Raw genomic sequence first — 25,606 nt, 5'->3', positions numbered from 1 at the left:
CATGTTAACATCAAAATCTCCACTTGCTGCAGGGATATCGAACTGTTGGTCGTAAGTTTACGTCCCTATTACTTGCCCAGAGAGTTTGGACATGTCATTGTTGTCATCGTGTATATTCCTCCTAGGGCGGACGTGGAGTCAGCGAGTGACATCATCCATTCCGCTGTTGCTAAGTTACAAACGCAGCACCCTGAGGCGCTTGTGTTAATCGCTGGGGACTTTAACCATGTGACGCTGGACAAAACATACCTGCATTCTCCCAGTATGTGGACTGTAACACCCGGGGAAATAAGACTATTGATTTACTGTATGCAAACGTTAAAGACGCATACAGCGCCACCCCGCTGCCTGCGCTTGGGAAAGCAGATCATAACCTGGTTCTGCTTCAGCCTCACTATAAACCAAAAGTTAGAGTCCTACCTGTAACCACACGATCATTCAGGAAGTGGACCCCGGAGGCTGAGAATACTCTGAGAGAACTTTTTGGAACTACAGACTGGGATATCCTGCAGGGATCTCATAATGAGAACATTGAGGAAGTTGTTGACTGCACTACTGACTACATCAACTTCTGTATGGACATTGTAGTTCCAGTAAGAACAGTACGCTGCTATGCTAACAAGCAGCCATGGATTACAAGTGACATCAAGGGCCTTTTGAATCAGAAGAAAGGGGCTTTTAAAGACGGTGATCAGCATGAGCTCAAGCGCGTGCAGAAGGAACTCCGAGTCCAACTCAGGGCGGCGAAGGAGCAGTACAGGAGAAAGCTGGAGCAGAAGTTGCAGAATAACAGCATGAAGGAAGTGTGGGATGGGATGATCATCATCACTGGCTACAGCTCGAAGCGGGGTACCACCATTGAGAGAGACGTGAAGAGAGCAAACCAAATGAACAACTTTTTTAACAGGTTTGACCACCCTGACCCACTCTCACTCTCACCTCGGAGTACTGCACCCTCCACACATCCTTCTGCTGATACCAGCATAGGAAAAACATCCCCACCCAACAGCGCAAGTGAGCAGAGAGCTGAGGAGACTTCGTGCCAGCAAAGCAGCGGGTCCAGATGGAGTATCGCCACGACTGCTGAAGGTCTGTGCATCGGAGCTGGGGGGTCCTCTACAGCGCATCTTCAACCTGAGCCTGGAACAGGGGAGAGTCCCGAGGCTTTGGAAAACATCTTGTTTCACCCCAGTCCCAAAGGTATCACGTCCTAGTGAGCTGAATGACTTTCGGCCTGTTGCTCTGACATCACATGTGATGAAGACCATGGAGAGGCTGCTGCTTCACCACCTTAGGCCACAGGTTCAACACGCCCTTGACCCTCTGCAGTATGCATATCAGGAGAAGGTGGGAGCGGAAGATGCCATCATCTATATGCTACACCGATCCCTCTCTCACTTGGACAGAGGCAGTGGTGCTGTAAGAATTATGTTTCTAGACTTCTCTAGCACCTTCAACACAATCCAACCTCTGCTCCTTAGGGACAAGCTGACAGAGATGGGAGTAGATTCATACCTGGTGGCATGGATCGTGGACTATCTTAAAGACAGACCTCAGTATGTGCGTCTTGGGAACTGCACGTCTGACATTGTGGTCAGCAACACAGGAGCGCCACAAGGGACTGTACTTTCTCCGGTCCTGTTCAGCCTATATACATCGGACTTCCAATACAACTCGGAGTCCTGCCATGTGCAAAAGTTCGCTGATGACACTGCTATCGTGGGCTGTATCAGGAATGGGCTGGAGGAGGAGTATAGGGACCTAATCAATGACTTTGTTAAATGGTCCGACTCAAACCACCTACACCTGAACACCAGCAAAACCAAGGAGCTGGTGGTGGATTTTAGGAGGCCCAGACCCCTCATAGACCCAGTGATCATCAAAGGTGACTGTGTGCAGATGGTGCAGACCTATAAATATCTGGGAGTGCAGCTGGATGATAAATTAGACTGGACTGCCAATACTGATGCGCTGTGCAAGAAAGGACAAAGCCGGTTATACTTCCTTAGAAGGCTGGCTTCCTTCAACATCTGCAATAAGATGCTGCAGATGTTCTATCAGACAGTTGTGGCGAGCGCCCTCTTCTACGCAGTGGTGTGCTGGGGGGGCAGCATTAAGAGGAAAGACGCCTCACGCCTGGACAAACTGGTGAGGAAGGCAGGCTCTATTGTTGGCATGGAGCTGGACAGTTTAACATCTGTGGCAGAGCGAAGGGCGCTCAGCAGGCTCCTATCAATTATGGAGAATCCACTGCATCCACTAAATAGTATCATCTCCAGACAGAAGAGCAGCTTCAGCGACAGACTGCTGTCACTGTCCTGCTCCACAGACAGATTGAGGAGATCGTTCCTCCCCCAAACTATGCGACTCTTTAATTCCACCAGGGGGGGTAAATGTTAATATTTAACATTATACATAGTTATTGTCTGTTTTTTTCACCTGTATTATTATCAATCTTTAATTTAATATTATTTATTGTATCAGTATGCTGCTGCTGAAGAATGTGAATTTCCCATTGGGATTAATAAAGTATCTATCTATCTACTACACTGTGCCCTCTGTTTCTGACTATGGAGATTTGTTAGGGTTCAGAGTGGAGACCCTGTGCCCAGGGAAAGGCGCTATACACCTACCAACAAATGGAGACGGCTGACCGACTGTCTGGGCGTATAAAACAAACCTGAAAGCAACAGCAGGGGACCTCCGGCCTTTAACCGAGCAGACCTTCTGACCGCAGCGGCGAATTCTTCATGGTGAACCTCACGTCTCACATCCTAGTGGCAGGGAAGGGGCGGCCTGTGCCATCAGTCGGTCAGGGCGGGGGGCACAAGTCTTATGAGGGGGGTCATGTGATGGAGTGACGCTGCAGCAGGTGTCCAGAGCCAACTGTGGGGCAGGCCGGGCTGAAGGGTTTTGGGTGCTCAGTGCCCTCGGGGACAGGGGGTGCCCGCTTACCACCAAACTCAAAATTGGCGAGCATCACGCTTGAGATTCACAACTCGACAATGAAGGACCAGCTGGAGCAAATCGGGGGTCCTCAGAAAGTCAGCATTGAAGAAGTGACCAAGACAAGCTCTGCACATTTACAGTCCAGCAGGTGGCACACGTGAGCACCTCGACTTTGGGGGTGAGGGATGATGTGTATGAACGACCCTTCAGAGCCCTCCACTACTGTAATATCAAGGACCAGGCGCCACCTTGTGTCCAGGGGAAGGGGGACCCCCCACCCCATACTGTTTCAATGTGATTGGAACTTCACGGCTATGATGAGAAAAGCAGTGCGCAGTGCGGACCCTCGACTTCATGGGGGGGGGGTACTGTATTGAGGCGATCGAGACTTCACGGGGGACCATATTGTTTCTGGGACCTCACGGGGGCACAACCTCCCCCACTATTGTTTCTGTCACACTCTGGACCCCTTTAATGACTTCATGGCCATCACGAGGTACTCAGTGCGTAGTGCAGACCCCGGACTTCACAGTGGACGCCCTCACCAACCGCGATCAGGACTTCACATCTATCAAGAGGGACGCAGTGCTTAGTGCCCCCGGGGGGGCTGCAGTATGACAAGGGGATTTTGGAGCTATGCGATAAGCTAGTAATGATACCGAAGTCAAACGTTTCGTTTCGCTCCACCACTAGTCGGTCCACTTCTACTGTCCAGGTGAACCATGGAGGGTCTTTAGAATTCTTAATTACACTGGCAGGGCTGGAGGTTGTCGTGTCTCGCTGTTCAGTGGTCTCCACCACTGGTCTGTTTAGGTCTCAAAACGGTTAAACGAATATCGATGCCAGGAGCAGGTGAACACAGATGGTCTTTTTTCCCCCCATGTATGCCCATCGTTCGGTGGCCTGTTCCTGGAGACTTGGTTATGTTGTATTGCATTGCCAACTTAGCCTTACAGAACCCAAACCCCCCAGTTTCACTATAAAGCCAACTAAATGCCACAGGCTTGGAATGAAGAAGAAGAAAAGAAGCCGACCCCCAAGTCCCTTCCCAGTGCTGACCCAGACAGATTCCTTTGACGAGAGGAAGTGCTCAGAGCAGGTGGTGGGAGTGAACAGGCCGGGCACGCATTCCCAGACGCCCTCCCAATCCGGGGTGAGGTGGGCTACGCCAGCCTGCTCAGCTCAATCCAATTCAGTTTAGTTCTGTACAGCCCCGCGGCACAGAGCAGGGCACAAGGCTCCAGTCCAGCCCCCCAACTTACCCATCGCCAACATGACCCAAGTTCACAGCTCCAAACAGACTGACCACCCGACATGGCAGCCCACTCCACAATAGTAAACAGAAATGCCAGGGTGACCTACAAGTTCAGGATTCTTTACAACCCGACAACATGTCTGGTGCCTCAGCTGCTGCACTACCACACTGCCCACCAGTCGAACTTGTGGAACTTCAGTGGATTTGAGAGAAAAGGAAGGAAGGAAGGAAGGAAGAGAGCGTGTGTGGAACGGCAACGCAAAGAGAAACAGCTGAGGAGCCCCCGGCTGCCCGGCGACTTAGATTTCACTACACAGGGCGCATACTTCACGGCAAGTGGCACAGCAGGTCAAATTTCCATGGCAGCAAATGTCAGAGAGGATCCCCCACCGCGTCCGTCGGCCTGGAGCTGACGAGGCTCTTCTGGACTTCACCGTCTCGGTCAAATAACTCCCAGTGGAGCAGGGCTGCCGTTTTTAAATGGACGCTAATCCGGGCACTGGACTGGGCCGAGACCACCTTGATCAGCTGCTGTTCTTTAGAATGGTGTTGGGTTGAGGGAGGTCACCGTTCTAATAATTGCACTCAATGTGTGAAGAGACTTCATTAGGGAAAAAGTGGGCTAAAAGACAAGGAGCCAGCAGAGGAACCAGCAATGGAGACCAGATGAGCCAAGCCAGGGAGGTTCAACACGTCAGTGGCATCAGCCTGAAGAGCTGGAAGTGAGGGGCCACGGGCTGCAGACAATGCCAAGCTCTACCAGGGCTGAACCAAAATAGCTAATTCTTATGAAGAAATGAGGAATGGTAGACATGGTGGGATGAAGCAGGGTGAGGGAGGCTGTGCCTTTTTAAAAAAGTGTCCCGTAGCCAAGTGGAAAGGCACCACATGACATGCAGCAGGCAGAATTCAGAGCTGATGACGCCCATCGATGGGTCGGAAATCCAAACTCATTCCTAATGGGCGCCTTATTCAGAGGCGCAAGTCAAAGTCATTTCAGAAGAGCAAACCGTGCTGTGAGAAAGTATTTGCCCCCTCTGTTTTTGGAAATTTGTCACAATGAATGGCGTCAGATTTTTTTTTTTTTTATACAGTATATAATATTCGATAAAAGATTTCAGAACCACCACAGAACACCACTTTTAAATGGCCACTTCATATATTTTAAGTCCCAAAGTCACCCAACACCTCTACGGCCCCCTTCAGTCCCTCATGGAAACAGCTGGTCCAACTTCATGGATGGAGCACAGCTGGCCCTGTGGGACCTCCAAATGCTGACCCTCACCATTAAAGTGCAGAGGTTTCTACAAGTGCGCAAGGCCTCCTCCATCAAAGGAAATTGCAGAACAAATGTGCAAAAAGTGACAAATGGGGAACGCTGGGAACATCTTACTGGGAAAGGCCAGCCGGCCAAAATGACCCCAAAGGACAGCAAGAAGAAGAGCCACCCTGTGGCTCTCCCGATTGCCCCACAGGTAAAAGTCGCGAGTGGACAGGTCCGGTGATCTTGGTGGCCCCAAACCTTTGCTGACAGTTCGTTCCTCTGTGAAGACGTTGTGAATTCGAGCAAGTGACTCGCGAGAAGTGTGACATGTCACTCCATCCTGTTGAAAGACGGTGTACTCGTGCTCTTCGGGGGTCAATGGTGTGTAAAATTCCTCAAAGATTCCCATATACACGGCAGTGTTGACTGTTGTCTCAAAAAATATGGGCCCCACGGTCCGTGTAGCAGATACCACACACCAGACACCAATTTTTTCATCGTGAAGGAGCTTTTCATGAATTCCATGGGGATTGTCTACCGACCAATATCTGGTATTCTACGAATTTACATGTCCTGACAGATGGAGCCGCGCTTCGCCACTCGTGAAATATTCCAATCCTCTGTTGCAGAGAATACATCTTCCAGATCTCTTTCACGCACGTCTGTACCCACTGGCTCACAGCTTCCTTACTAATGCACAGTTGGGGATGCTGACCCCGTCACGACTTCGAGGCTCTGCGATCACAATGGCACCCGTCTGTATAATAGCTCAAGCCAGACGGTCAGAGACGGTTTGGTTTTTCATATGCCACCCTGTAGAATCAACTCTCAGCAGCAGGGCGGCCGTGTGGCACATGTATATGGGCACCGCTCTAATTCCCTACCACCTTCACCTCCCCTAACTCTTCACATCTTAAATCATTCTTGAGGCAGATTGAAGACTTAAGTGCCAGCTTAAGTGAAAAATGAAAGGAAACGTCCTAAGTAACTGCAACACAAACACGGACTTCATCAGTTTTAACGGCGAAAAGATGCCGACGAAAGAAGAGAAGAAGCGGGCCACTAGGGTGGAGAAGAGAAGAGCAAACACATCAACCTCTGAGCAGTACAGAGACAGAGAGAGAGAAGAGGAAAACTAGCAACGCTCAAGTCAAGTGGAGTCACAGCTAACTGGCTGTCAATGATTGACGTTGCTGACCCAGGAGTACCTGGCGGGTGATGCCATCATCCGAGATTACGGACAGACCCTCCAAACTCAGCCTGTGTGTTTCATTCAGAGATTTCTGCCAAACAAGTTAAGTGCTTCACGTTTTCTACCACAGGTGTTTGGTGTCCAATGACAGATAAGGCTGACCCTTTTGGTTACAAAACTAACATCTCACCTCCTAATCTCTTATTTACAGAAGAATGACGACGATTTACCAGAGAGGAAATTTAGTAATGTGCCCGATGGGTGGAAAATAGGCGATGGGATGCAAACAAGAGCCATAAAATCCATCTTCACAAAAGGACTGTGGACTTGTGTGTCCGTCCAGGTGTTTGGGTTAGGAAGAAAAATGATAACATAAGGTAAGACACGTGGAAGAGGGTATAAAAAAAAAAAAAAAAAAGAAAACTGATAATAAACTTAAGGACAATCGGCCTGTTTGGAGTCGTAACGACTTTCTTACACCCGCTCTGGCCACATGAATGAGATTTATCGCTGGAATGCTACTGACTTATAACTTTATGTGGGGGGCAATGGATGAGTCAAAATAAAAAGTTAAAAAAAAAAAATCACCGGACACATCGGGAAACCAAAGGCCGACATGCCTAGGCTAGGGGGCGCTAAACCAGGCCAACGCGGTAGCAAACACGGCTGCAGTTTCCCAGCAAAACATTTCAACTATAACAGCGGTCAGTTCAACGAGTGAAACAATACAACACCAGAAGTGCCGCAATGGGCTTTAACAGGCCCTGACTCTTGACAGCCCCCCCCAGCCTTGACTCTCTAAGACGACAAGAAAAAAGAAAAAATGGAAGAAACCTCAGGAAAGGCAGTTCAAAGACAGACCCCCTTTCCGGGGGTCAATACAATACAATACTCCGAACAAAACACAAGTCATCCTGAATACGATATGCAGAATTCAACAGTAGATGATATCCCATAATACGATTTGGATTTGTTCCTGGAGCCCTCAAGCTACCTCCCCCTGTTGGCCATTCCAAGCCGAGTCAGCACTGGGCCAGCCAATCCGATGAAAGGACCCCCTTACCCGAGAGGACTTTACCTCTGGCAGGCAGGTGGGCAGTGGCACCAAGTGCCACATTAGAGTACCGAGAAGACAGGAAGCAGCAAAAACTGGGGTCTCTGTCCGAAGAGAAAAAGGCCTCCACGTGGGGAAGGATCAGGTGCGCATTATTATACCAAGCCAAGTGGACACGCCATGTATCAAAAAAACAAACCACGAAGTCTACGTTGATGAATCGGATTTGAAGCCACGTTAGACACAACAAGTGCAAACTAACTGGACGGCTGGGCTGCAGATTACCAGCATTGTGTTCCCTTGAGAAAGAATGCAGATGTGTAGACGAGGCTTTCGGGAGCGGGAGCCCCAGCTTTCCACCCCCAAAAAAAACCCAAACGGAAATAAAACCACTGGTGAGTAACGGCACTTCATGAGGACACGGGGCGGGGGGCTGTGCTCGTGAACTTAAACAGAGTTGCACATCAATTCATATTTTTACTCCTGAGCTTTCTTTACAGTCACCCCTACAATTAAAGTGCTAAAATAAACGTGTATTTTGAACCGTTACATGCACGTTGTTTCGGTTTGCTTTAGGGCTCCGGTGTCCTCCCTTGTAGAGATCTGTCAGGCCACAAAAACTCCTTCTAAGAGGCGCCAAGATTTGACGACAGATGAGAAAGGCACTGAAACTGAGTGGCGGTTAGCACTTGACAAGTCCCAATGCCACTGAACTCTGTACACAGAGGGTCCCAATGCTAGGGGGCGGCACAGTCAGGGATAATCTCAGTGGTGCTGGAGAGAGGCGACATACTGCATCACGTACACATCAGATTGTCACTGAACTCCATACACAGGGCCAAGAGGACCCAATGAGCCCACCCCAGAGGGTCTCTTCTGACTGGGGTTGTACAGTAGAACGGGACAGGAAATGCACCCACATTTTAAATCAGTTCGGTGCCAGCATTTGAAGTGAACATCAGCAAATGTTTGCCATTGCAGTTGTGGACCGTTTTGTAGGCTTCACAAAAATAAAAGCTTTGAGAACTTCAGAACTTTACGCCCCTTATTGCTTCAAGTCAATCGGGACTTCACAAAGTAAATGGCTGTCAAGAGGGTAGCAGTGGGCAGAGTGGCGTAACTGTGTGGCACACCAGAGAGTCTGAAGCAAGACTGGGGGTTTTTGAGTTATCCATCACTTGTTTCAGAATCTTTTTGGCACCGCTAATGAGGTCCGAAGGGTGGCATCGATACCAAAGTCAAATTTGTAGTACTGAGCCAACACTAGGCCTGGCACACTAGACCAGTGTTTCCCAAACTCGGTCCTGGGGACCCCCCCCCCCAGGTGGCAATGTAGACAGGCAAGTTTCACAATTCCAAAAATCACATCCCCAATACATTGGAGTGCCAGTTTCACTAAACTTCATGTGGCCTTTCTGCCCAACGCTAGTTACCAATGGCTGCTCCACGCCAGCGTTTAGAGTCTGCAGTATGGAGGTAAGCTGGGGTGAAGAACTATTTGCTTTACTTCTAGTAAGCGGATATTCAGAGAAAAGCAGCCCAGTAGCATCAGATGTGTGCCATTTAGAAAGACCTACTGGGGCAGCTGGTTTAGCGTTACTGCTGTTATTTCATCCTTCTGGTTTGTGTAATAATTATTTAGCATTTCTACATTATGTGAGCTCACAGATTTGCTTTTTCTGTATGTGGTGCCTCGGGGGGCGGGGCCACTGTGATATTTCACCTGGAGGACCGCCCTCTCATTACATATGCTAGGCATTGAGTTGGGCTTTGTATTTGTTGTAAAAATCCAGAACAATGCCATGCTTTCCATCTTCCGGACTTGTTTTGTGTTGTAACAAATCCACGCAGTCGACACTCCATTGTTTTCACGTTTCTTTCTCTGCACCACGTGTTTAGGGTACTTGTGCCCCGATGGCTTCTTGGCACTTATGGTTTAAGACTGAACTCCGTCCTTATTGGCACATCAGGACCTCCGTAGAGGATGTCGCAATTGGTTAACATGTCCAAAAAGGAATGCAGTTTTGGCGTCAGGTGGAAGACGACAGAAGGGAGGCGCTCTACTCAACGGGTATACTAAATTGATTTACCCAGAGGGCAGCCTGCCAAGTGCCGTAGTGGAACATACAGAGCCAGCTAAGTGGAGCGATTACACCAGCGGACAGCAAAAGGATTGAGGGTCTGTGGGAAGGAGTTTGGAGCGCTGGCAGCAGGACGTCACGTAAAACGGTTGGCGAGCTCACCCTTTACTCTTCCCCTTTTCTATTTCCATATCCCTTTTACTTGGTCGCTTGTGCTGGACGTCCTTTCATATTTTTTTTATTTCAATAGCATTCAGCCGGCTTTGGACCGGACATTTAACACCTGTACATATGTGCCGTTTGTTTTCCATTTGTTGACCTGCTGGACATTCAGGAGGTGAGGTTTGCTGGAATGCCGAGGGTTCGGGGTGTATGGAAGTTCGGGGTTTGCGTCACATGCATTGTGATTTGTGTCACCGAGGTGCTGTGAGGTACACCGACATGTTGGGCTTTGCCACATGTGTTGTTTGAAGTCTGTCCAAGGTCGGGTTTTTACGTCGGGCGTCTTGTGGTGGTCTGTGAAGTCGACTCTAACCCCAGTTCTGGTACCACAAACCCCATTTGTAATTAGACTCCTATTTACACACATGAGGGACGTTCAAAAAGTTTCCGCACTTTAATATTTTCATTGGAAACGGTGAAGGTGGGAGGGAGGAGTAGTGATTGGTCATTAAACAGTTGGTATGACCCTGGGAAAATTGCATCGCAAGCGAAGGTGACTACGTAGAGAAATGATGTGATTTGTTTTTGAAATTCTTTATAAACTGAGTTAACAAAAAGTGCGGAAACTTTTTGAACGTCCCTCATATTATTTTACAAGTTGCTGATTGAAAGCACTCAACACACACACACACACACAGTTAGGGTTAGGGTGAGCAGACTAACCTCTTACAGTTGAGGTTTAAAGGCCGTGGTGTCGTCGCTGGGGCTTAAAAACAAGCCTAACAGAAACTTACAAAATTAAAAAAGAAGCCCTAGAAGAGAAAATCATTTACTCAAATCAGGATGTGTGAAATTATGATTATATGTGCAACTGGTACATTTCACACACTACATTACAATGAGTTTGCGTTGGTACATTTTTGCCGACTCCCGTAACCCAACGAGTGCTTGCCCCACCCGTTGTTACGAGTATCGTCTGCTCCTCACCTGTCGTATACACCAGTAGACTTTAGGATCACATTGGCTTACGTACAGGAATACGAACACCCATCAGCCCCAACCGTCAAACCACTAAGGGGAGAAATGAATGACACTGACCGTCTCGCCACAATGGCGCCTTGTCAAGGGGTATCTTAGGCAGCAGTCCTTGAAGGTGATGTGCGCTCCCTGGCCAAGTGTAAGGATATGAGTGATACTGACAAGGGACAGACAACTGCCTCTGAGGTCTTGTGCGGTGGTCAGTACCTACCAAACGTGGTCCAAAGAAGGATCACCACTGAACTGGCAACAGGCTCATGGGTGCCCTTCTGTTCAAAATCCCATAGAAGAGCTACTGCAGAACTTAATGTTGGTCATGAAAGGTGATAGGCGTCAGGTTACACAGACTGTGTAGCCGTAGACTGGTCAGAGTGCCCATAGCTACAATGGGCATGTGGGCATCAGAACTGGATTGTGGAGCAATGGAATGAGGAGGTCTGGTCCAATGAGTCCCGTTTTCTTTCAGATCATGTTCAGATCTGTTTAGGGCAGATTTCAAAATCCTCCTTTTAACATATAAAGCCTTAAATGGCGGAGGTCCTGCTTACTTGTCTGAACTTATCATGACTTACAAACCTGAGCGCCCATTAAGATCTCAAGATGTCGGTCTGCTTAGGATTTCAATGATTAATAAATAACAGTGGGAGGTTGAGCTTTTAGATAAAGGACCCCTAAACTGTGGAGTGGTCTGCCTGCTACTATAAGAGATGTCCCTTCAGTCTCAGCTTTTAAAGACTCTCCACTTCAGTTTAGCACACCCTGACTAGAGCTGCTGATTAACTGTGCAGACTGTCATTAGCGCTAAGACATAAGTAACATGACAATTAGAATTTGTTACTAACCCTCACCTGTTCTGTTTCTCTTCTTGGTACTCAAATGTGGCACTTGGTGCCACGGCCCACCTGCCAAGTTGTTTTGCCTGCCTAAGGTAAAGTCATCCCTGATGGAGGATCACAAGAATCGTTGGGTAGAGGGGTCCTTTCTTTGGATTGGCTGACTCAGCTGTGGAATGGCCAATAGGGGGAGGCAGCTTGATGGATGAGGTCTCCAGGACTCTAAACAAATCCAAATCTTATTACGGGATATCATCTACTGTTAAATTCTGGTCCATACTTATAATATTTTTATTTTAATACTGTATTAAGGATTTGTTCTGTTCTGTGTATTGTATTGTATTGACCCCCTTCTTTTTGACACCCACTGCACGCCCAACCTACCTGTAAAGGGGTCTCTTTTTGAACTGCCTTTCCCAAGTTTTCTTCCATTTTTTTTTGTCCTCTTAAAGCACTGTCGGGGGCAACCAGTGAGCCCTTGGAATTTTCTAGGGGCGCCACGAAAACTTTTGTAAAATATTTAAAATTGCTAGTGTTTTTGAACTTTTGGTTGATTAAAAAGATAATGTTTAAAAAAATATATTTTATGATGGAAAAACGGTTAATCAGATTGCTGAATAAACGAATGCATTTATTTTGAATGCAAGTTAAAACTTTCGCTGTTCACCATTCATCATCATATCAACACCAGCGGTGTCAAAAACACATCTCGTGAGACATAAAAAGTCTCGTTGTTAGAAGATCTCGCTCACTGTACGGATATGGAAATGAAGTCTAAGAAATGTGAGAGACTTCAAATGATCGACAAGGAAATGCGCGTCTGTCTTTTGAAAATTGATCCTCTCATCAATCTCATATGTGCTGAAAAACAATCTCAACGTTCACATTACTTAAATTTAAGATTTATCCTTTGATTCCTTTATTAATAAAATGTCTTTCAAAGTTGTAAAATTAACTGTTTTTATTGGCGACTGTCCACAGATTGTGTCGTCACGACTTTATTTATGGGCAGTCCCTCAGGTGTGCCACGAAAGAAAATTTTTGGACTTTGTGCGCCGCAACTCAAAAAAGGTTGCCTTTCGCTGTCTTAAAGAGTCAAGGCTGGGGGGCTGTCAAGAGGCAGGGTCTGTTAAAGCCCATTGCAGCACTTCTTGTGTGATTTTGGGCTACACAAAAATAAATTGTATTGTATCATGTGGACAGCCGGATGCATGTGTGTTATTTACCTGGGGAAAAGATAGCAGCAGGATGCATTATGGGAAGAAGGTAAGCTGCCGGAGACCATGTGATGCTCTGGGCAATGCTCTACTGGGAGGCCTTGGGTCCTGGAATTCATACGTACCACCAACCTAAAGACTGTTGCAGACCACGCACACCAGTTCATGACAATGGTACTCCCTGGTGACGGTGGTCTCAATCAGCAGGATAACACGGCCTGCCACCCTGTAGAAATAGTCCAGGAATGGCTTGAGGAGCCCACGCACGGCACAGGGCCCTGTAGATGGTAACACACAGTTCTACGCGGATTACTGAGATGGAGAGCACAGCAAGTTGTTGTGTCATCTGACAGGCCTACAGGGTAGCCAATGAGACAGCAGGACTCCTGGCCAATGAATGCAAAGTGTCACTGGAGCACAAGTCGTCATCATCATCGTTGTCGTCACTGTCCTGCATGAGAGGATTCTCTGAAAATGGAAGACTCAACAATATAACCACAAAAGCGTAAGCTGGGGATGTGGTGGGCACACAGCTGGACTCCTGACACGAGTCACTCGAGATCTTTTCACGGACGGGTTGACGTTGCCTGCTGTTGTTCAAGCTGGGTCTTCAATGAAGCCCACACAATCATGACATTTGTGAATCAAGTGCTTCTCGGCCATCACGACAAACACAGACACCCAAATTCGACCCTTCGGGTGGGAGGGCTCCTTTAAGGAACTGCAGTCAGTCCGAGGGGCCGGCAATCCACAAAACAAACAAAACGCTTGCCAAGGACGCGATCCGTCAGCGGTAATGCGTCTGATTTGAGGTGTCAGCCACCGGCCTGCAAACGCACGCACACAACACTCCGGTAACGAAGCAGACAAGGCGATTAAACGACGACAGACGAGCCGTCAGCAGGGCGAGCGCTTCGCCACTCGACTCATTAGCATCCACTTTTGCGAGAAGGCAGTCGGCAAGGGGGGCTCTCAACAGAGTGTGGGGAGCGGCCATTAAGAATGACAAAAACATGAAAAATAGTCATCGTCTAATTGGAATGGCCGAGGATTATGTCTGGCCTTTATGACATCACTTGTCAAAGTGAAAGCAGATCTCCACAAAGTGGCCTAAATGATAATAAATTTAAAACACTAAAGAACGGAGCACGTCAAGTAGTTAATATGACATTACTGGCTCAGCCTGTCGTGACCTCCAAAGTGGCAGGGGAGCAGACCCTCCAAATGGGCACCTGACCAACAGACGTCAAAGTCCCAAACTCTGCCGTTAAAAAAAAAAAAGGGTCCACAAGAGGAAGGGTCACCACTGGCAAGCGAGGAACCTTTATAAAAATAAAAGGACATTTGTTATTTCTCAGACATCACACTCTGTAGCACGAGGAGCTCCTAAAAGAACTAAAATGGCTGCCACCGTACCAGCCAGGTGGACGTTGGGCACTGTTGGTGGCTGAAGTGGCTGCCCACTCCCTACGTAAAGTGCTTTGAGTAGTGAGAAAAGTGCTATGGAAATGTGAACAATGATAACAACTCCAAAGCACAGTCCACTACCACAAAAGCAGGCGATGATGGCGAGTGGAATGAAGACCCCTGTGAACCAAAGCTTGGTCCTATCGAGTTCCAGTTACTAGCAGAGCCCCTCAGACCAAGACGTGTGTACCCAGGACCAAACCACACCACACACCAGGCACAACTCCAGAAAAGTCGGCAACTAAGGAGCCAAGTGAAGGTGAAGCACTGACGCCCACACTGATGCCCACACTGACACCCACACTCACTCACACAGCGGATCGCCGCTCCTTTCTCGAGTCTTCCAGCTCCTTTTTAAAGCTGCCGCCTAATCAGGTTTCTTCCCAGCAACCAAAGCTGCCCAATGGTGTAGACCACCTAAGCAGCGCCGCTACACAGCGAGTCAAAAGCGCCAAGTTCAATCCGCTGGGACTCAGAGGTGTACAACAATAACATCAAGGAATCAACAACTTCATGGCATCAAGCGTGATGAGCAGTGTGGCGATGACCACCAGCACCACCTTTATGAACATCGGAAACACACGACCCAAAAGTGGGCCACGACTGAGGGCCTGAGAAGCACCACTGTGGGGAGGAAAGGGAACTGCGGCAGAAGATCAGAGCCTCACAACATGGACCACACCGTCTCTATGGGGCTGCAGATGGCAGGAGGAGGGAGGGAGGGAGGGGCTCGGGGTCAAACATGTGACACAGATTGGGCACTCTGACTGGCACTGCCAAGTCACAAGTCTGGTGTGTGTTCATTTATTGATGCATGAATGTCTTTATTTATTTAAAGAGCTTCTGTACAAGCCAAATTTTCCCCCAGGGAGGCAAGACGCATTATGTATAAGACAGAGAGAGAAGTGGAGGGCAGACTGACAGACCGATGTGAAAGGCGCTATATAATGACAGATAGACGGGAGCTCATAGGTATTTGGACATTTGAATGCATTTTGGGGCGCAGCTGCTGTTCTCCTTGCTGGTTTTGCTCGTTCCACTGGAGTTTTGTTTCTTTTAGTAATTATGTTGACATTTTGGGGGTCTCTGGGTGCTGTGATTTTTGATTTTCTGCTGCCCTACTCATATAAGCAGATTGGCCTACTGCACTATATGTTTGTTGTAGTGGTTATTTGGGAGGGGGGGGGGGTTTGGAATCCCCTTTTGTTGTTAAAATTTAAAATTAAAAAAAAAAAAAAAACCTTCCATTCCATAAGAATTCAACGGTTCTCAGATCCAACGGTAAATCAGCAAAGCTCCAGCCCTGCTCTCCTCTCCTCTCCATCCTGGTCTGAAGAAGCCTTGAGGCCTCAGCACGGATCTTCTCTCTCTATTGGATACGAACACTCGGCCCCCAAACCCTCAACAGGTCAGCGGACGCCATCTTGACATCCCTCTTCTGTCTGCTGGGCCACCACAAGCGCACTTGGGCTGCACGCTCAGCTCCTTGATATTTTGTCGAAATTCAGCCAAAAATCCGGATTGCATGACTACAATAACCAAACAATCTAGAAAATATCCAGTAAAGCACATGCTAATTCCCACAATGCTGTGCATCTGAACTGAAGATCTGACTCAGACCCCATTCTCAGATGCACAGCATTGTGGGAAGGATGTCATGTGTGGCCATTTTTGTTAATATTTGTAGTGAGAATTGCACACGTTCTGGCCACACTAATGGCTATCATCCCGGACCTGTGGATTACGCGACGAGAGCTACACCGCATTTTGTTTTCCACTTTCCATACACGTTTCTGACACCGTTTGGCAGAGTCCAGCATCGATCACTTAGGAATGCCATTAACTTTGAATATTCCAGATTACATTTTTTTTTGTCAGACCACGGGGGGGGGAGGTGAGATAACATTTCAAAAGCATGTTAGCGTTTTTGGGCGGAGGGTTGTGGTCAGCTGACTTCACGTTCTGTGCAGTGGTTAGTTGACAAACGGCAAAGCAAGTTCGTTATCGAGCCATCGTTAATGCCAACATAGTTTGCAGATTGCCACCTTATTCAAAGCTGAAGCACCATGAGGATGCTCCACGGCTAACGACTCAATCTAACGCCGTCCATCGCAAGGCTGGTGGCCCCCGCGGTGTCTTTGTCTCCTGGCACCATCTTCTTTTAACCAGCTTAACCTATGGAGCGCTGAGCCCCTAATGGCTGTGCCAGCGCACTTCATGTACTCCCAATGCACACACACAGACGTCTATCCTGCTAGGCGTCAGACGCGTCTGGAAAGCAGCCACCAGGGAATTCGATTAGAAGGCTCGCCAAGTGTCACATTTCTACAGCAATCCAAAGCGGGCATGGGGTGGCGATTCTGAAATGCAAAGAGCAGAGGAGTGCTGTTAATTTGATCCAACAGGCAGCAAGCCTTCCTGAAAACCTGAATTGTAAAATCTGCATTTGATGTAAACGGCGTGCCACACTCCATCAAAAGGGCTTCCGTGAAGAGAGCGGATAACGAAGGGCTGCAGGACACGCCCGTTTCAGAATTGTCACATCTGCCCACCGACCCCAGCAGATGTCCCTGACGACAATGCACAACATCCACTTTCTGACCGCACGTCTAAACGAATAACAAAAGGAAGTTCACGTCACCGCCTATCGCCCACCATGCTTATCCAGATGCCGTTTGCTGTAATGACGCATAGCGGCGGAACGGTCAAAACGGCAGAAAGGTATCATCTCAGCTGCGTCTCTCCATTGAAATGTACAAACTGGTCAGTGAGCTTCTGTGCCACTGCGCTCCTGAACGGATGCCAGCACTTGCAGCTTTTCTATTGTCTCTCCGCGTCAAGTCTTTCCTTCACTTTCTTTGGCTCTCGCCCTAAACCCCAACGGTCTGGTTTGATGCACAGACTGGAGGAACTGGAGTGGGGTGTTTAATGAAGAGGCCCTGTGCGTGTAGCCGCTCAACGCCATCGACGTGACACTTTCTAACTGGTTTTGAGAACCACAAGACTGGGCCACATCACACTGTGAACGGTCGAGGGCCATTTTGGATTGGGAGTGACACACTCGAGAATGTCAGCATGCACATCGTTATGATCTTATCGTGGCTGATCCACATCGCTCACCCTGAACAGGCACTGATATCTGAAAGCTGGTGTTGATGCCGGAGTCAGGGTCTCAGTACCAGCCGCTGGAGAAGCTGCAGAGCGAGACGCAGCCTTTAGTCATCTACCGCCGATCTTCTTCGACTTTGGTTTTTCTTCGTTTGTGTGTCACTGGTTTTACTTTTCAGATTGAGGTTCAAAGACTGTCGTCAAGTCCACCACGGGCACCTCAAAGAAACATCGATTACGAGTTTAGTCACAACACAGCCACAGACTGTGAAACATCGCTAAACAGTCGTCCTCGATTTTCATAATGATTTGGGGGCACAAGGCTGCACCTCAGCCTGCTTGTACACATCACGATTAGCGGAACTTCTTCTAAACATCACACGCCACTGGGGCGACTCCGCCGACCAGCCAATCAGATGGCTGAATCCTGCAGCTGCCACAACAGCTGGATGACATCCTGTGCACGAAGACTTAATGAAACGTAAATAACGATTAGAACAAGTAACAATTAGAAAATAATGTTTAAAAATCAAAAAGACACTGGCGAGAGAGTGCGTACCAAATAAACGTGCTGGAAATTCAGCCAATCAAAAATGAGCACTGGCAGGAACTCTAAATCTGAACGGACATCCGCTAAACAAACGGCGAACGTCAAACCCTGCCAGTGTCTGGGGTCTACGAGAGGTGAAGGAACGGCGCCCATCAAAGCAAAATCAGTTCAACAGGGTGGGCTGGACGCCAGACTCACAAGCAGCAATCCCACCGCTGACACCCCCTCACAAAGTCTGCGGCTGGCAGTCACGCTGTACGGCTACGGACCCCCGTGAAGAGCCTTAGGATGACATTCACTATATAAAGGCGTGCGCGACATCAACACCCACCGCTGACTCCAGGTGGGACCCCGAGCCTGACAATTCACAGGCCAAAGGGCAGAGATGCAGAGATCACCCCCCGTGGAAGGGCACCATATAAAATGGCTACGGTCACTACCTGCACGTTCTCTTCACCTGCCAAGGTTGAGACATTCGATGAACCGTTCTGTGCTGGTGGAGCACCTTGGAGTTGTCTCGACTGCTGAAGAGCACCATATGAACCAGCAAGAATCACTTCCAATATGGACTGGAGTCCCTTTACCTGCCTAAGTGCCAAATGTACAGAGAAAGAAGCAATTGGTCGAGGCCTGCACAGCACCATGGGATGGTCCGGATGATAAAAAGGCGCTATATAAAATAAAAAAGGCACCGAGTTGCTTAACCTACCAAAAGATGCAGGTTTGTGCGGGTGAAGCAACATGGAGGAGTCTGGACTGTAGAAAGGCACTAAAAAAATGACAGGACCACCCATTATAAAGACCGTTGACCTGCCTACAGCCCAAACACACACACAAGCATTATGGGATGGTGGGGACTATAGAAAGGCACTATATTCAAATTCAAAGGTTCAATCTCCTTGGCAGTGTGCCCCTTCATGTGGCAGTGGCCCACCTGTCGACACCCTGAAATGATTGTTTGAAACTTGCAAAGCAGCAGAAAGGCGCTATAGAAAAGAAAAAAAAAAAACACACAAAGTCCCGCAGTCTCTGGAGCCACCAACTCTCCAACTGTGGTCACGTGATCAAGTGCAATGGGACGGTGGGGACTACAGAAAGGCGCTATATCACCATCACAAGGTGCAATCCCACCGCCGACTCCCCTCGACACAGAGCACGTCAATTCACCGATGGGCACCCTGGGATGGCACGCACTATAAAAAGGCACTACCTGGGTGGGCACAAACCTGAGAATCAGACCCCCGTGCCGACTCCTCAAGCAAATCACTTCCCTCACTGACGCTCGCAACATGCAAACACCAAGCAAAAGTGGGCACCGCAACACAACCACCAGGGGCAATCCCACCGCCGTCACCCCTCGAATCACAGCAAGTCAATTCACCAATCAGCACTCACGCGGTGCCGCTACAGACAGCCATACAGAGCTACATAAGGGCACAAGAAAAAAAAAACAAACCCCAGTCTCCAAGCGGGGGTCCTGATCAAGCCAATACACCAGCCAAAGGTGCAGAAGTAACGTTTGCACAGGCGACCCACCATGGAATGGTCTAGATTACAGGAGTCGAACTCCGGGCCTGGAGGGCCGCAGTGGCTGCAGGTTTTCATTCTCACCTTTTCCTAATCAGTTTTCACTGCTAATTAACTCCTTTACCCTTCATTTTAATAGCCCTGTTTTTAAGGATTCAGTCCTCTCTATTGATTCTTTTCTTCATTAAATGGCAGCCAAACAGAAATGTGACGTGAAACGAGCCAACGGATGACCAGCTAAACTGGGGTTTCAAACTCCAACCAGTTTCTTAATGAGAAGCCAATTCTTGCTGTTAATTAAACCCGTTACTTAATTCCTCGGCTGGCTGCTGCTCTCTTTCATATACAGCAGACATTTCCCAAACTGTTGATTTTCTGTTTCTGATTATTGACCTGAGAGATCAACCTTACCGAGACCCTCATCTTTCTTTATGTTCAGATAATGGGGTTAGCTGGTCACCTGTTTGCTCATTTTGTGTCTCAGTATTGTTTGGCTGCTAAGTAAGGAAATAGAAAGAACTAAGGGGTCTGAGTCGAGTTAATTAAAACTAAGGCAAAAGACGCTAATTAGCAGCCAAAACAGTTCACTAATTAAGAAGGAGGTTAGAATGAAAACCTGCAGCCATTGCGGCCCACCAGGACTGGAGTTTGACACCCAAGGTCTAGATGGTCAAAAGGCACTATAAAGAAAAATGGCCAAGATCACTCCCTACATTGACTTGAGTCGCGTCACCCGCTGAGGTACACATGAACTGCTCTGTGCTGATGAAGTACCCCAGAATGGGCTTTATCACTGAAAGGCACTACATAAAGTGACAAGAGTCACATCCAATGGGGGACCTGCCCGAGAGTCAAACGTACAGACAAACAAGCAACTGATCACGGCCTGCAAAGCACCATGGGATGATCTTGGCAACAGAAAGGCACTATAAGGAGAACCAACACACATGAATGTGGCTTTAAATCAGTCCACCATGGCATTCGCCACACATCAACACCCACCCTGACTCCAAGTGAAATGCAGACATGCACAACTAACTGTAGATAGATAGATAGATAGAGTGAAAGGCACTATATAACAGATAGATAGATAGATAGATAGATAGATAGATAGATAGATAGATAGATAGATAGATAGATAGATAGATAGAGTGAAAGGCACTATATAACAGATAGATAGATAGAGTGAAAGGCACTATATAACAGATAGATAGATAGGTAGATAGATAGAGTGAAAGGCACTATATAACAGATAGATAGATAGATAGATAGATAGATAGATAGATAGATAGATAGATAGATAGATAGAGTGAAAGGCACTATATAACAGATAGATAGATAGATAGATAGATAGATAGATAGATAGATAGATAGATAGATAGATAGATAGATAGATAGAGTGAAAGGCACTATATAACAGATAGATAGATAGATAGAGTGAAAGGCACTACATAACAGATAGATAGATAGATAGATAGATAGATAGATAGATAGATAGATAGATAGATAGATAGATAGATAGAAAAGGCACTATATGATAGATAGATAGAGTGAAAGGCGCTATATAACAGATAGATAGACAGATACTTTATTAATCCCAAGGGGAAATGCAGGGGAAGCACCGGAGAGCAGTGACGTGAGAAAGGCACTCAAAAATAGCCCTACGTGGACTTGAGGCCGTTAACCTGCCCAGCCTACTGACAAGGAAGGTCAGGTCAGGTCAGGTCAGGTTGGCATGCGGGCACTGGTACAACGCTTCGCTGCACCCACCACATGACAAAAAGGCTCAGGATCCTGGCTGGCAATCCCACCCTCCAGAAATGAGCCTCTATCAATCGCAGCCAGGTGTTACGTGGGCACCCCCTTGGCCTAGTCCAGCCACTCGGGTCCACAACAATGAGCCGGATCACCCTCGGGTAATCGTGCCACATGGCCGTTGTGACGTAACTGACAATGCAGGTCATGTGCCTCATTCGGGACCCAATGAGCAACACAAAGTCACACCAGCAGCCCCCAAGGTCCCTCCAAAGAGACACACATGAAGGAGTCCGGTCGTTATCTCAGGTCACTGGAGAGCGGCCATGTCTCACAAACAAACAGGGGGCACCAGAGATATCAGGAGCGCCACACATCCCCCTTTCCAGCGACCTCATGCCCCCCCCAATGCTCCCCCAATCGGTCTGCTGACTTCATAGGGAGAGTCCCATGGATGTCTCAGTGACGAGGTCGACACTCTCTCCGCAGACAGACACACTGCTGATGGCCGTGCCCAGGAGGTCTTTAAAGGCCTGGATCTTAGTTTTTATCAGGACCCTCGCAAGCCCAGACACTCAAGAGTCTCCACTGACTCCACGACAATAGGAAGGAAGGAGCTACATCAAGATGCCAAGGTTCTGAAAGGCGCTATAGAAAATCCCAAGAATCAAAGAGCAGTCACACAATACAGAAAGGCGCTGCACCAGAATAACGAGACTCAATCCCACCGCGGACTCCCCTTGGCACAGAGAGACTTGCAGCACTATAAAGTGGCCAGGACTGTGCCCTCTATGGACGCAAGTCACATTTCTTGCCTAAGGTCAACACGTACAAACAAAGGAACGACTGGCCAGGACCTGTACAGCACCACAGGATGGAGTGATCGATGGAAAGGCACTATATAAACAAACAAACAAACAAACAAACAAACTTCAGCTGACACTACTCAAAGGGCAGTCACACGATTAAGAGCATCAGGATGGTGTGGAGGACGGAAAGGCACTATATAATAAACATCCCATCCACGCCACCTCCTCGTTCGATTCTGAGTTTGCGCCTCCACTTGGCAGAGAAACAGAAACAACCGTTTGAAACTGGGGAGCGGACCACTGAAAGGCGCTTGATAAAAACCACAAGGAGCAAACTTCACCAGATGACGCTCTAACCGTAGTCACACGGTAATGGTGCGGACCTGACAAAGGCGCTATATAAATGGGGGCTCTATCTCACCGCTGACCCCGAGTCGGCATTCCCAATCTGGGATGCGAGTTTCCTACACCTATAAAATGGCACAGGATGGGGTTCAATACAGAAAGGCGCTACATAAATCACAAGGCTTGTGACAGGCAGGGGGTCCTTACAACTGGAGCACATGGGAGGCTGAGTGGCCTGCTCCGGGGCGGGGGTTACACATTAACTCAGAAGTGGCAGCCTGCTGGTTTTGTGCCCCCTGCTTTACCTGCTGCCCTCCAGATGCGTCACTCCCTCTCCTGGTGGGCACATCTACAGCGAGCCGGCCCGTTTCATCAGATCCTGTGCCGGATTTCTTCCTTCTGCCTGAACGCCGTACCCCCGTTTGCTCCATTAAAGTAACGGACGAAGGCTCAGCCAGCGGTGAGTCCCCGAGTGACCCGCTTCACCTGAAACGACTCCGTCTGAGGCCATGAAGAAGCGGCCGGCTGCGCCTGTGCTGCCGAGACCACCACTGTCGCCGGACATTAAGAAACTGGCAATGTGCAGCCCCCACAAGGCAAGGGTCCTAAACTCATAACAGACTCGGAGAGACTGATAAAATAAATACATGAAATCACAAAGGCGGACACCTGCACGGTCCCCTCACTGTCACAAGTCCTGTCCTACTTACCGGGCCGGGTTCACCGCCATACCCCTCAACTGTGCCCGTCTCGCCTTTTCTCCCCCCCTGCCCCGATCCTGCCAGCTACTCTGCCCAGCTTGAACCGCCTGAAGGGCACGAATGGAAGTTGGCAAACTAATTGGGGGCGGCCGGCCGGCCCTCTGCCGCATTGACCCAAATTTAAAGAGAGTCCGGAAAACAAATAAAGCGCCAAACGAGCGCCGCGGCTCATCTCGGCGGAGCCCCCCGGCAGCACTCGACCGAGCAGACGGGTCAGCTTCACCCCGAGGCCCACGTGCCATGCGCCCCCCGGGCACTTCTCTCACTCGCCGATTTTCAGCCCCCCAGGGCCCTGCATTTTAAGGCGCTCCCTTTTCATCTATTGACTAATTCGGGGAGCAAAACACAACCGAAATAAGAAAAAGAAGAAGAAAACGAAAAAGGGCACAGCAACAGGAGTAGCATCGCCCTTTTCTTCTATCAATTCGCCGCTCCCAGATTGAAGCGCAGCCCCGTTACTCGCCGCAGCTCAGACAGCCGAGCCGAGCCGGCCCAGCCCTCGACACCTCGAGCACGGCGGTCAAAGCCAACCGACGAGACGCCCTGCCCGGAGCTATCGTCCGACCGGCGTGGCCAGCGGCCTGCCTTAGCGCGCTCATCCCCGTGCTGTCCTGGCCCCGCCAGCCGGCCGCCGCGACCACCCGACTTGGCCGCCGCATTCCTCTGGCGGGTCTTCCCCCGCCCCGCTTCACGTTCGCTCGGCCGCCACAGCCTCTTACCTTGCTTCTCGATCTTCCCCGACATTTCCGAGAGGAGGGCTGGCGTTCTAAGCTGATGAAGAATTCTCAGCGCCCGCTAAATCCTCCGCGTTCCCCTCCTTCCTTCCTTCCTTCGCTCGCTCGTTCGTTCACTCCGCCATCCTGGGAGGCAGGCAGCCGGCGCCCCTCTCTCTCTCTCTCTCTCTCCCGCTCGCTCCTCTTCGCTGCTTCTTTCTTTTTTTTTTTTTTTTTTTTTATTTATTTCTTTTTTTCTGCTGTGACACGCCAGCGAGCAACGCGAACGGCGTCAGTCCTCAGCCAGCGACAGCAGCGCCCGCGTGTGGCGAACGTGGGGACTGAAGGGCCGAAGACTGCGCAACAGGGCGACGAGCGGCCGGGTGCCCTTTCTTGTGCCCCTCTTTCCATGTTTGTCACCGTCTGCCTGCCCCCATGTGTATCAGTCACGTCTGTGATTTTTTTTTACAAGCCACTGGCTGCACGTGATTGTCAGCATTGACTGTCACTGTGCCCCTTCTGATGCCACTGCTTCTCATTGTGCCCCCCTTCCATTTTTGTCACCATCTGTGTGACCTGCTATGTTACCTGATTTTGTGTTGCTCCTCATTTGCCCCCTTATGCGTCAGGGGGTGACCCCTATGTTTGACATGTTGTGTGTTTGGTGGCATCCTGTGTGAGAGCGTCATCGTGTTTCTTCCTATCACTGTGTGTGTTCCCTTTTATGGTGCCACTATGTGTCCGTGTGCCCATCCCTTAATATTTGTCACCATTTGAGTGCCACCGCAGGCAACCCTTGGATGCTCCATGTGTGTTAAAGCCCCCCCCCCCCCCAGGTGTGTGATTTTTGCACATCACCTGGCTGCACGTGTTTGTCACCATTTGTGTGTGGGCCTCCCATGTCTGTCACTGTACCCCTTCTGATGCCACTGCTTGTCACTGTGCCCCTCCTTTCATGTTTGTCGCTCTGTGTGTGACTGTTACCAGGTCCGTGATTCTGTGTGTACCCCATCATTTTGCCCACTTATGTGTCAATGTCTACGTCGGCAGCAACCACCTATGAGGACAGCACATTGGAATGGCCCTCCTTCCAGGTTTGTCACAGTCCCTATCTGTAATTGTCTCCATGTGGGCACTCTCGTGTTTATCGTGTGCCCACCTATATGGTGAGTGTCTGTCATTTGGCCCCATTTTTCTGTGATCTGCCATCTGCACCCCTATCACCTGATCAAAGCACCGTGCAGTCCCTCCATTGATGGCTTGAAGGCCAGAGGTCCACATGACCATCATCATCATCAAGTTCTTCCACGTGAACCCTGAATACTGTACAATGAGGACTGACTGAGGTCATTTACGTTAAGGTAGAGGGGTCTGGGTGGTCTTGTGGCCTCGGGACCCCCTGCAGATTTTATTTTTTTCTCTCCAGCCATCTGGATTGTTTGTTTGTTTTTTCTGTCCTCCTTGTCCATCAGACCTTACTTTTTATTCTATGTTAATCATTGTTGCCTAATTTTATTTTTTATATT

General features: G+C 48.9%; 1 protein-coding gene across 1 annotated transcript in view; it reads right to left on the bottom strand.

Annotated features, from left to right (window-relative positions):
* LOC114657318 (rap guanine nucleotide exchange factor 1-like) overlaps positions 1–24,292 on the bottom strand; it is a 102,774-nt gene extending 78,482 nt beyond the window's left edge. The window contains 1 exon segment of the mRNA XM_051931587.1: positions 24,087–24,292. Coding sequence (XP_051787547.1) covers positions 24,087–24,111 — 25 coding nt within the window. The 5' untranslated portion in view covers positions 24,112–24,292.
* Positions 24,293–25,606: the final 1,314 nt, after the last annotated feature.

The sequence above is a fragment of the Erpetoichthys calabaricus genome, chromosome 9 (genome assembly GCF_900747795.2).
Source record: "Erpetoichthys calabaricus chromosome 9, fErpCal1.3, whole genome shotgun sequence".
Lineage (NCBI taxonomy): Eukaryota > Metazoa > Chordata > Cladistia > Polypteriformes > Polypteridae > Erpetoichthys > Erpetoichthys calabaricus.
The sequence above is the reverse complement of the archived record's forward strand: the minus strand, read 5'-3'. Positions and strand labels throughout refer to the sequence as shown.